We start from the raw sequence: 13,849 nt of genomic DNA, 5'->3' as shown, positions 1-13,849 counted from the left end.
TCTCAATCTAGATTAAGACCTTGGCACGATAAGCTGACTGGTCTCACCTTGAGGCTAGTATGCATGAGTTCGAAGTGAGACTAACTGCTTAGGGTAGAGAGACGAAAACTATTCTATCACCTGACTAGCTGATAGGCACGCAAGAGAGAGAAGACTAGTTAACTAAAACGCTACTCAATTTACCCCCAATTCCTATTCACACTCCTATCTGGTTCCTGATTTCAGATTAGTTTAAAAAGATACATGAATAAATAAATGACTAACAAGACCACAACGCACAAACAATAAGGAAAACACGATTATGTCCAAAACTGGGGATTAGGGTAGCACAATAGAGTACAGAAAGATTACGCTTAAATTATAATAGCTCTGGAACAGATAAGGCTATGGCAGTGAATCATACATCAAACAATAGCTTCTGGTCTGTAGAATAAATTAGTGTTTTACAAGCTTTGAATTAAATGAAATAATGTCCCCAAAAATAGCTTCCGTAGTTTATCATAGCTTCTTGTTTCTCTGTTCAAATCAGTTATAGAGATTAGCTATTTCAATAAATTAACGATAATATGTCTATGATTTTTTATTGTTTTTATGTTATTTTTCTGAATTGAAAAAAGACTTGGGGAAGTATTGACTGAAGTTACAGATGAAGAAGAAGAAGAAGAAGACAAAGAATTGGAAGAAACACATGAAGACTTACGCAAATCAACAAGAGTGAAATCACGACTTCTCATAGTACATGACTTATTACGTGAGAGTATAGGTCTGGAACGAAATTTAAAGGTAATAATTATTATTTGATTTACTAAACTGCAATTCGACCATTTTTTTTCAACAAGTATCAACAACAAAAAAAAGCAGTCAGCGCGAAAGCTTTTGTGTGGTAGCCTATTACGTCTCATTTGATAAAGTCGATGTTCAAAGATAACTTAGTTTATCAAAAACGATATCCACCAGACTCTAAACTCATGCCGCCCGAAGTTTGAAACACTAACAAATTTTTTCAATTAAGTTAACCGAGTTTATTGACAACTGAACAGGGAAAATCGTTAAATACCTCCTTGTCGAAGAAAAGTTATTTCATATACATAGAACACAATAATACAGTGGAGCAGGTCGTAATTTCATTTCTAAAAGCTCTAGCATTTATGTATACTTTTTAATCAGAGTCACGTATGTGAACTGTGAGGGGAAGAAGTTAAAACAGTTTTATCTATCTAAGTAAACTAGCATAAACAGAAGGACCCACTAACAACACTTGACTAAACTAGAAAAAGTGGAAGCTACATTACAAGATGCACTTTATGCACTGATAATGTTTGCCTTCATTTATTATTATTGAAGCATTTAATGAACCATGAATGCATTAATCGGAATATTTGGTAATCTTTTTGTTTATTCTCACTCAGATTACTCCTGCTTTCGTGTGGTCATACTTTGAGTTACTAAGAAAAATGGATAATAAACTTCAACTATCAGTTTCTGCTGATCCAGGAGACGATGATAGAATGAATTCATCACTGGATGTTATTGTTTGATTATACACTATCTCTATGTTTTGTATTTATCAAAATATTTTGATTTCTATTTCGTTCGAATAATTAATTATTACACTTGTGTAACTATTGTGTTTTTAAGTTAAGGTTGATTATTGAGTGCTGTAAAAACGCTTCGATAGGTTGAGAATCTTTTAAACACCTAATAAGGAACAGAAATAGTATCAACTTGTGTATACTTTGACATCCAATGAAATAATCAATTATCTTTTTATTTAATAGAAAGGTGTTATCAAAAGGATGTCTAATTATATGGGTTACAGTAAAATAAAACTGGATGATAACATCCATCATGGTACTAAACGACTTCACAGGTGCGTGATAATAACAAATTCTTAATATATTTGGAAATACATTTTATTCTATCCTGTCATTTAAAAATAAGCTGTTTGTTAAAGTAACTAAAAATCCACCGAAATCATGAAACGTTTGTAAACAGTTCAATACGTTTGGTGCATGATTAGCATGGAGTAAAACTATTATTGTTGAAAATACATAGGCTCTAGCATTTCCCAAATCCTCTTACTTAGATGTCGTGGTACTAACATCAATTTTGATTTTTAAGTTGATCAACACATCGATTTGTATAGAGGACTTCAATGTGGCAACACGTAAATGAATCTAATCAATCTTCAACAGATGTTTGTAAGGTTACAATGCTGTATGGTTCCAACTAATTGTTTGAATATTTGACGAAAATTTAGGAAGGAGAGTTGCTGTGAGTTCCGTAATTGGACCTTCTGAAGGTCCGAATTCACTGACTGCGTTGCTATTGAATGATATGGATATGATTTAAATGTTTTAAATAACTTCGTCGAGAAGCGGCTGAAAGTTCTTTCGCTGTTTAAATCAATGTTACTAAAGGCTTGTTTGTAATTTTTCAGTTGGTTGAGTCCCTTATTTTAAGGTAAAAAGGTTTTCTAGTGATTGTACAGTTTCAGTAATTGAATAATGAAAATGCATGTTGTGACGTTCCTGACCAATGAGCAGTAACAACAGGAACAAGGACAAAGGGTCGACAGTATTGAGCCTCAAAATATTTAAACTACACGGTAATGGTGTTTAACCAAAAATTTATTAGTTAAACACTAAGAGATAAACGTGTATCGATATTTATGAATTTAGATGTGTGGTTCATGCTAATAATGTGTGCATTTTTTTAACAACCATCTAAGGTAATATCAATAGCAATCTACTCCGACAGATGGCAAGCCGCTTGGGGAGTAAATTTTACAAAAGCCAATGTGAGTTGAAATAACGCGGAAACCATTAGAATGAACCATAAGGCAAGCCCCAACGTACAATTTTTGATTCAAGAGTGTGTAAAGGATAATTCTAATATATAACTCCAAAATTTGTTATTCCGTTAACTGGGTATTTTAGTAGGTCAATTCTCTTAATATCTCTAGGGATGTTTTGAGAGTATTAGGAAGCCGGAGCACCAGTTGTTAGGAAACTATTTGTCGCTAATAATTGATAGAACCCACAAAATGCAATTGGCAAGCTCACCGGAAAATGAGTGAGTAAAAAGTGGAGTTTAAGTGTATTTTATGAATGTTAATCGATACGTGGATAAATCTACTGATTGTTTGAGTTTGCAACTGAGAGGATAGACATAGATTGGGTGCAGACGTGGATTCAATCAGACCTACACAAATGTCAAAATGACGGAGGAGCGCTATTTGAGAATGATGGGTAATTAATTCACCTATCGCGCAATTAAATGTTTTATGTTGGGTTTTGATATGTCATAACTCCGCCTGTAGCTCCTCCAGGGGCTACTGCCGGTCCCAAGCCCGGGTAAAGGAGGAGGGTTGGGTATGGGGTTAGCGACCCCATCCCGTAGAAAATCAACTCGCTAAAAAAACGCTAACCAGAAAAAATCATTCAAACTCTGCCCTGGGAGTAGAAGGAAAAATGACGTCTCATGATGAAAGCCGAGTTCCTTCGGAAGTCATGAGGCCTATGCACCTTCTTACAACCAGAGCGACAATTTTTATAGGTACATGGAATGTCCGGACAATGTGGGAGACCGACAGAGTCTTCCAAATTTCTGCGGAAATGAGGAAATACAACCTGGAAGTGCTTGGAATCAGTGAAACACATTGGACGCAGGTTGGACAACAACGACTGTCTTCAGGGGAACTTCTGTTATACTCCGGTCATGAAGAAGAAAATGCCCCACATACACAAGGAGTGGGACTGATGCTGTCTAGAAAAGCACAAAATGCACTTATAGGATGGGAATCTCATGGACCGAGGATCATCAAAGCCTCCTTCAAAACAAAGAGAGAGGGCATTACAATGAACATCATCCAATGCTATGCGCCGACCAACGACTACGATGAAGACGCTAAAAACCAATTCTACGATAGGCTGCAGTCAATCTTCGAGAAGTGCCCAACCAAGGACCTGACCATTCTAATGGGAGATTTCAATGCCAAGGTTGGAAAGGACAACACTGGATACGAAGACGTCATGGGACAACATGGACTGGGAGGAAGGAACGAAAATGGTGAGAGATTTGCAAACCTATGTGCCTTCAATAAACTGGTCATAGGTGGCACCATATTCCCACACAAAAACATACACAAAGCCACTTGGATTTCACCGGATCACACTACACAAAATCAAATCGACCATGTCTGCATCAACAAAAAGTTCAGGAGGACGATGGAGGATGTGAGAACCAGAAGAGGAGCTGATATAGCATCCGATCACCATTTGCTGGTCGCCAAGATGAAACTAAAACTCAAGAAGCACTGGACAATGGCGCGGACAACATCACAAAAGTTTAACACGGCCTTTCTTCGAGATGCTGATAAACTCAACGAATTTAACATAGCCCTCAGCAACAGGTTCGAGGCCTTTCATGACCTACTCAATGGAGAGGGAACCACCATAGAGAGCAGCTGGAAAGGTATCAAGGAGGCAATCGTTTCAACATGTCAAGAGGTTCTGGGCCAAAAGAAGCACCATCACAAGGAATGGATCACTGTTGGTACACTGGATAAAATTGAAGCAAGGAGGAACAAGAAGGCAGCAATCAATATCAGCCGAACAAGAGCAGAAAAAGCCAAGGCACAAGCCGAATACACAGAGGCAAACAAGCAAGTGAAGAGGAGCATCAGGACCGACAAACGTAAATATGTGGAAGATTTAGTGATGACAGCGGAAAAGGCTGCAAGAGAGGGAAACATGAGACAACTGTATGATACAACAAAGAAACTTGCTGGAAATTACCGTCAACCAGAAAGACCAGTGAAAAACAAGGAAGGCAAAGTAATCAACGATATTGAAGAACGACGAAACAGATGGGTAGAACACTTCAAGGAACTCTTGAATCGACCAGCTCCACTGAACCCACCCAACATCGAAGCAGCACCCACAGACCTCCCAATCGATATTGGCCCACCAACAATTGAAGAGATCAGCATGGCCATTAGACAAATCAAGAGTGGCAAAGCAGCGGGACCAGACAACATCCCGGCAGAGGCACTGAAAGCAAATGTAACAGCAACTGCCAAGATACTCCACATCCTCTTCAGTAAGATTTGGGACGAAGAACATGTACCAACAGACTGGAAAGAAGGACTTCTCATCAAGATACCAAAGAAAGGCGATCTGAGCAAGTGCGACAACTACAGGGGCATCACTCTCCTCTCAATACCAGGAAAAGTCTTCAACAGAGTATTGTTAAACAGGATGAAGGATTCCGTGGACGCTCAACTTCGAGATCAACAAGCTGGATTTCGTAAGGATAGATCGTGCACAGATCAAATCGCAACTCTACGTATCATTGTGGAACAATCAATCGAATGGAATTCATCACTGTACATCAACTTCATCGACTACGAGAAGGCATTTGATAGCGTGGACAGGACGACACTATGGAAGCTTCTTTGACACTACGGCGTGCCTGAGAAGATAGTCAACATCATACGGAACTCCTATGATGGACTAAACTGCCAAATCGTCCACTGAGGACAACTCACCGACTCGTTCGAGGTAAAGACCGGTGTTAGGCAAGGTTGCCTACTCTCACCCTTTCTCTTTCTCCTGGTGATCGACTGGATCATGAAGATGTCAACATCTGGAGGAATGCACGGGATACAGTGGACAGGCAGGATGCAGCTTGACGATTTAGACTTCGCGGATGATCTGGCTCTTCTATCACAAACGCAACAACAAATGCAGGAGAAAACGACCAGTGTAGCAGCAGCCTCAGCAGCAGTAGGTCTCAATATAAACAAAGGGAAAAGCAAGACTCTCCGATACAATACAATATGCACCAATCCAATTACACTTGACGGAGAAGCTTTGGAGGATGTGGAAATCTTTACATTTCTGGGCAGCGTCATTGATGAACACGGTGGATCAGATGCAGATGTGAGGGCGCGGATCGGCAAAGCAAGAGCAGCATACCTACAGCTGAAAAACATCTGGAGCTCAAAACAATTGTCAACCAACACCAAGGTTAGAATTTTCAATACAAATGTGAAGACAGTTCTACTGTATGGGGCGGAGACGTGGAGAACTACGAAAGCCATTATCCAGAAGATACAAGTGTTTATCAACAGCTGTCTACGCAAAATACTTCGGATCCGATGGCCAGACACTATCAGCAACAAGTTACTGTGGGAGACAACAAACCAGATTCCAGCGGAGGAAGAAATCAGGAAGAAGCGCTGGAAGTGGATTGGGCACACCTTGAGGAAATCACCTGATTGTGTCACAAGACAAGCCCTCACGTGGAATCCTGAAGGTCGAAGGAGAAGAGGAAGACCAAAGAACACATTACGCCGAGAAATAGAGACAGACATGAGAAGAATGAACAAAAACTGGATAGAACTAGAAAAGAAAGCCCAGGACAGAGTGGGTTGGAGAAAGCTGGTCGGCGGCCTATGCTCCATTGGGAGTAACAAGCGTAAGTAAGTAAGTAAGTTTGATATGTCATGATAATACAATATAACCTACTTCGGTCTACTTCAAATTCGACTTCTTGATTGCGTCTTCTAAATGTCCTGGCCTCTCTCAAATTAGTAGTAATTCGTTGTACAATTTCAAATTCATATTAATTTGAAGACAAAGTACTTGGAGTTAGAACTGTTCTAACTCACACTCATATGGTCACTTTCTAAAACAAGCTAGCCTTAAGAAAGGGTGCGTTACTGATTTTGTTAAAAATTGCTACGTGTTGAGTATCTGTAAGTCTGAAACACCGCTTGAAACAGCTTTGGTATTCCTCATATGCTGATGTAATCAATTTTCTTAAATGATAAGAGTTTTAACTATGTTTCACTAGAGTTGAATGGTGGCTAGCGGTCGAATTCAAGATGTGTCCTTCGTCCTAATTATGACTCGTCAGCTGGATGTATCTACATTTCAGAGACGATATTCACTTGACGATACAAGTACATCAGGCTAATTAGTTCCGTATAGTAGGGAACACACATCCTGAATCTTACTAACAGCCACCATACAATCCTGCTTATAATGCTTGTGCCTCACTCGAAACACTGAAACCATCCTCACGTGAGACACTAACATCAAGAGAGATAGATCGATTCCAGTCACAAACACCAGTAGAAAGAAACAAGCAATCACCAAAAATGAGTTATGTTTCGCCAGGTTTCTATAAAAAATATGATATGAATTCACTTGAAAAACCATTATAGTATCGAAAGTTCTGTTTTCTAACTGCATCAACGTCTTTACACAGTGTCGTTATTTTTCCTTGTAGAGTTCGAATAGGAAGATGTGATAGAAAGAATTCAGTCTAATGAACTTTTCGCTTTTTTATAACGACAAAATAGTTTCAGAATGGAAAGAAGGACTATATTGTGCCAATCACAATGACTTTACAAAAAGGAAGGGTATTTAGCTAAAGTTCATGCCTTGGAATAAAAACGTTCCCGAAAATACCCAGAAATCAGTTGACTGAAGCTGATAAAAAGTAAATACATCAACAACATTCAATCTAAGCAGGCTTTTATAGTTTAATCACCTGAGAAAATCCGTGAGTCATCAGTGTGATTACAGTAATTCGGCGTGTAAATTCGCTTTCTACACAATCGTTTTTGTGGTCCTTGTAGAGAATAATGAATACTTCGCGTGCTTATCCACCCTTGATATTGAAATGGAGAAATAGAATACCTTCAGGTATGTAAAACATTATTCAAGAAAGCTAAAAAACCAATCAAATACTAGACCTAAATTTGCAGTTTGGCAAAAGTTACTTAAAACAGGCTTCAATTCAGGTAGTATGGAGATAATCTTTCACTGTTCGTCACACTGCAACCAGATACACTATTCTAAGTATATTAATAGTCTCTCAAGCTCTCTAGGGAACACAGGCGGCTAAATTAGAACATACCTAGGCATTTTACTAAGTATCGTTGTGGATATGGTTAAAATAAATTCCATATGTAAATAGTGACTGTTACTATTTATGGTTTTTCGCAATTCCATTCAATTTATAAAAACACTGTGTTGACTAAAGAACTTTGTTGAAGTCGATTTTGGTATTTCTGTGCATCATTCGCACGTAATACTGATTACCGTTCTAAAATACACACGTCCACATGTACATTCCGTTCTGACACTGTTAACTGCCGTTTTCTAAATGTTTACTAATAATCCTGTTGCACACGATTTAACTAATATTATACAGCATATTCTCTGTTAATTATTCACTAACATTTTGAATTTATGTCTGCTATTCCTTGGAAATACATTTCCTACATTATCACAATTGTAGGTATAATTTATTTGGACCTATGGACACGCACATTTCTCAAAATAACAAGTCTCTCTCTCCCTCTATGTATATATACTGATGAAAACAACAACGACGTATTAGGTTCCCACCATTTCCTATGACTATCCAAACCTACTGTCACAACCATGTGTTCAACATCTGAGTTAAGAATACCTTCAGACGGTGCAGATAATTTTAAAATTTTGTATGCTGAAGTAAAAGCTTTTTTCTTGTCTGCAAAATACACTCACAGGCTATCGCGTATGTACATGTTGTCAGCATAATGTTCACAGAAATTTCGGCGAAGGTTGCCGACTTTTAGACCAAGTCTCAGAAGATTCACCATACGATAAAATCAAAGCCACATTCATACAAATTACGTCGGTCGCCGACATAAAAAGATTACAGCAGTTATCGACAGCTTATGATCTTAGCAATATAAAATCAACCCTATTTTAGCAGCGCAATAATCAGTTGGTCAGAATCTACAAGCTAGACGGGGAGGTTGTAAAACAAATGTGCTTACGGAGAATACCGCTTATTGTCCTACAAATTGTCGGTTCATCAAGCAGGTCAATTACTCTTGAAGTCCCAACTGACATGGCTGACTAGATGATGAATGTATATTCTAAATATCATGTAGTACGTTCGATACAAGCTTCAGTTGCAACAAACAGTGGTGAAATGGAAGCTCTACAACAGAAGATTCTGAACCTAACTAGCAAGTTCATGCACTTACAAGAGGTAGTATCAAATATTCATGTTCGAGATGCAAGATCATCTTCCGTTAGGTAAACATTTTACAGATCCCGAAGCATATTACCAAAATTAACGGCACCACAAGAAGTATAGTTCCAAAGCATAGAACTTTGCTAGACCATGCGGTTTTATGTCATTGGATCAAGAAACTTTAGGAAACGTGTCGGCCAGACATAAATAACAGAGACTATTTCTGTCCATAAAACTAACATTCTTCTCCATGTCCGGGTACCATCTCTGGTACCGCATTTCTAATTGACACCACTGAAGAAGTTAACATAATCGCATGGACCCTCTCCAAATGAAACCTTTACAGCCAGCGAAGTACCTTTAGAAGCGGCAGACAAGTATCACATTTCTCTATTCAGCAAACAATTAATTATATTACACTTTGATCTACCACATCGTCCTGCATGCATTGTCATGTAAAATAGCTTATTTTGTGGACCAGTTTCATAATTTTCTTCAACATATTTTTAACATCGACAACAAGAAACCGATAGATGCGAACACATGACTTCAGTTTAATTTCTAACTAAGTAATCTGTGGTATTGAATTACCAAAGTCGAGAAATAGTATATTCAACGATATTTTAATTAAATGTGACAGCTTTACAAGAGCTGACTAGTAAGCTTGTTACACGTATCATCACATAAGGTACTGCATCGCACTAATGACCAACTGCCAAATACAAAGCCACAAACATTGTGTCGGAATCCGGTTCCAAAGAACGACTGTCAATGGCACTGGTGTGGCAACAATTGACGTCTATATATTAACACTATACTAGATAAATATCTTATTTCTCATATGCATTGTTCTTCATGACCCTACACGTTAAGAAATTTTCCTAAATTGGACTTAGTCAGAGCGTAAAATCTATCGTCAGTTCCATCCGAAGATATGGAAAAAAAGGCTTACATTACACGTTTTAGTCTGTCTGAATCTTTAAGAGTGCTATTCGGACAAAACAATGAAGCCTAAACACTTCAGGGATTTATGGCTTATTTGACTCGAGGACTGAATTTCGTATTCGTTTATATTTACGACTTTTTAATTGCCGACATCTTCACTAATGAACATGCGCAATGTCTACACTTTTTATTTTCCTGTTTTATAAGTTATTGGGTCGTAATAAACCTGTGGAAGAGCACATTTTGTGTTTCTGCTTTGAACATTCTTGTACACCATATTCAACGAACAAAATATTGAACCATATAGTGAGAATGTCAACGTTATCTCCTGAAGGATAAAGTGAGTAACAGAAGAATGTCCTATAAGAAAGAGCGCCTCAGTTTTCAGCCTAACGCAAAAGATTTTCCAGAACTTTGTGATTCAATGCCATTTCACTATCATATTGAATTCCTAACCCTACAACTAAACTTATACTATACTCCGGCGCTTCGTAAACTGCGTTAACAGCTATTGATGACATGGTCATCAATGACGCACTTAGGCTTCTTATTGCAAGGAAAGTGATTCACAGTAGAGAAATCATAAATCTGTGTATTATTCCCTTAGTATGTCATATGATTGGCATTCACTTTAGGAAACACGACAGCTGGACTATATCTCGCCACAGATATACGATAGATTGAAAGAAATTCAGGTGTCATAGCTGACGCAATATCCCGAAACTGTGTGTTCTTTAATCCATGGGCGAAAAATGGCTTCGGTAGACACAGTAAAGCTAAAGATAGCTGATATTGAATCAAAAGTATGCATAAAACCTACCCTTAACAGGTCCCATTTCCATCATTTGACTCCATTGTAATTTGTCATGTTTTCAAAGATACCAGCCATTCTTTCGCATCTGGAATGTGTTGAAAAAAAGGCGCCACAAAACTTATACTCTCTATCACACCCTGCAATTTCGCGCGAACACCACACGTATAACTGCATGCTTTGTCTAGCATGGTTTAAACGCAGATATTAGTATGTGGATAATGACTTGAATAAAATGACAACGCAACAAAGTTCAACAACGCATAGGCAGTACACGCGTTACACTTCACTTGAAGTCAACAAGCAGATTATATGTGTTGTAGAAATTTTCACCCAACATAGGATACCGAACATACACTACTATAAATACCCAGTATTAACAACGCCCGATTCCTCAACTCAAAACAAGCAGTTACTCGTCAAATATTTCCATGTTGGTTTTATTTGCAGCACTCCAACAAATACTTACTACCCTTATTTATTGGTCGCCGAGCTAATGTAACGGATGTATTGCAGAATTTGCTTCCCGTATATACCATAAACTATGAACCCAATGTCTTAACCGGTACACAGAAAAGGTGGCTGAAAGATCGATAAGTAGAAATATCGCCACTACTGTCTGTTCTCTTCGCTTTTTTTTTCAGTTAGAGAGACCTAAATGTTTACAAGTTGCCACGCATTATTCTGTTTTTTTTTATGTATCTGCGGAGCCAACAACATATAGCTGTTGCGTTTCCCGGCAACTGTGAAAACATCCGCCCCCCGGCTGGCCTGCTGGGCTACGTGCAGACTTGTAGAAGCCATAGTCTGTAATGCTTACAATTTCGACGTGATGTTTGCTAATTTGACAGCATAGTGAGAATGCTACTTTGCTGTTTCTGCAACGAAAGCGAAATTAAATTAGTTCGTTCGAGTATTTAGTACTTCAATGTTGAGAAATCACATGGTGAACTTCTCATTTTCGCAATTTAATAGCTGAATATAATGTTATTGTAGTTATTTAGACTCGGGGCGCAGTAGATAGATTCCCTAAATCATAAGGTTGGATGGAAGTACAGAAAGCTTGTTTAGACAGCATTGCAGCCAAATTTTGTTTTCAGAAACTCACTATCGATTTTATAATGTCAGGTCAACGGTATGTAGTGTTATTGATACTAACCACACGAACCTCGAAGGTGAACATGAGATAACTAGTAAACTAGATATTCAGCTATGAACATGGAGAGGAGGCCAACACTGGGGAACGCGGGAATAACCACGCATCCAATCGGATGGCATGATTCAGCCTCGCGAACGTGGTCCCTCTGTACAACTTGCCATTATTCACATCATGTTTACTATTCTATCTCCAGCGTAAATGTGTTCTTCAAAGGTTTTGATTATCATATTGCTAATTGTTACGATACGATGAGTCATTGTAGATACTAATGGGATTTTTACGTAAGATCTTATAGATTAGGCAGTTACATTATGATATGTCTACAATTTTAGGATTAGGTCTATAATTATAATAGTACTAAGAACGATGTAGACCATACTTCTAAATGCATGATCTGGCTTTATAATTGACGCTTTGACTTGTCGCCCACCTAGCTCTCATGTGATAATTGCTGCGACGTTTCGCATCTTATTCTGAAGTTCACCAAATAGTAACCAGTTTTTACTGACCATTCGCTTCCTATGCAAGAACACCGTTTATAAAACTGAATAAATCAGACAGTATTTTGCCCTCAGAATTACGCGCTTAGAGATATAATTAGCCGATTTAAATGGACCTTAACTTTTGTAAACCAACTTGTGAATTTATTCTACTAAATGACAGCACACTCAGCAAGTTTAGGGCATGTAACTACCCTAAATCGTTACCCTGTTTAATGCCTTCAGATTCAGACAAATACACTAAGAATCGGCCAAACAATCAATTCTAACAAGAAAAAATGCGGAAATGATTGTGAATGCATTCAGAATAATGGTTTCGAAGAAAAGTGTCGAGCCCATTCGATTTGTGGTGGCCCCCGAAAAAGGATATACTCATAATGTAGTACTACGCAAAATTAATAATATACCAAAATAAACATTATAATATAAATGATTCAGGAAAACAGTCCCACATAGTACAGAGTGGTTTGAAAGGATGTCACAAATCTTTGACAATTTTCAGTCGCAGGCTGTGACCAATAAACCAAAAGAATAGTCAATGGAGACGAAATTTATTTGATTACCACAGGAGCGTGTGCAAAAAGCATAAAGACGACCAGACGTTGCTAAACATAGCAAGCTATCAGAAGAGTACTTAACAACGACAAACTCGTTTGGTTTAAACTTCTGGCTGGCTACGTCGTAGGGGTATCACCACCTCACTAGGGGGGAGTGATGTGTAGCTGTAAATAATTCCTCAAAATCAATAGCTCTGTAAGTGTTCGACAGTGGATGCTGACCACATTAGTCTTAGTGGACTCATTTAGCTGAAGGCGCTTGGTCATGCATCTGCACAAGATCACGTTACAGAACGGCGTGGGAAACATCTCCTACGATCATTAGCCAGACTAGATCAGTCACTGCTCGATGTATTGATAACCCATAAAATGTATTTTCCAACCTCCTTGCTTCTGACTTCTGATTTTAACTAGGTAAGCGTGATTCGATTATAGGTGTTACTGGTAAAGAGTTGCCAAACTACAATACTGGTGGTATCTTCCGAGCAAATGTCCATCTACTAGCGATATGGATAAATGGTACATATTGAGTGAAAATGTGGCTACACATCAAGTGTCACAAGTTAAAATAAAAAAATTGTCTTTATTTCGTCGTTACGAAAATTGAGGAATGTAAATGTTACTATAAACGTACTGCATTAATAAACTGCGAAACGTTCGGATGAAGTGAACTTGACAATAAACATAAAGTTTTTGAGATTTTGATTTACCAAATCAAAACTGTTTATTCCGTCAATTATTGAAACGAAGATTATTTTATGAATAATGAGTATTGAATATCATCATGAACTTTTTACGAGGGTTATTTGGAAGGCTAATGTTCCGTAATTTG

General features: G+C 38.1%; 2 protein-coding genes across 2 annotated transcripts in view; both read left to right on the top strand.

The window, feature by feature from the left end:
* Positions 1-2,175, top strand: part of Smp_152910 (hypothetical protein) — a gene marked incomplete at both ends in the record, with an annotated part of 48,458 nt that extends 46,283 nt beyond the window's left edge. Inside the window, 2 exons of the mRNA XM_018798685.1 lie at positions 1,410-1,526; positions 2,122-2,175. Of these exons, the coding sequence (XP_018653603.1) occupies positions 1,410-1,526; positions 2,122-2,175 (171 nt within the window). The remainder of the gene's footprint in view (positions 1-1,409; positions 1,527-2,121) is intronic.
* A 6,825-nt stretch (positions 2,176-9,000) lies between these two features.
* Positions 9,001-11,614, top strand: Smp_152920 (hypothetical protein; the record flags this gene model as incomplete). The annotated part of the gene is made up of 2 exons (XM_018798684.1): positions 9,001-9,107; positions 11,512-11,614. The coding sequence occupies 2 exons, from the start codon at positions 9,001-9,003 to the stop codon at positions 11,612-11,614; spliced, it is 210 nt and encodes a 69-aa protein (XP_018653602.1).
* Between the last annotated feature and the right edge of the window lie 2,235 nt (positions 11,615-13,849).

The sequence above is a fragment of the Schistosoma mansoni genome, chromosome 7 (assembly GCF_000237925.1).
Source record: "Schistosoma mansoni strain Puerto Rico chromosome 7, complete genome".
Taxonomy (NCBI): Eukaryota; Metazoa; Platyhelminthes; class Trematoda; order Strigeidida; family Schistosomatidae; genus Schistosoma; species Schistosoma mansoni.
This window is presented reverse-complemented; position numbering and strand designations above follow the sequence as displayed.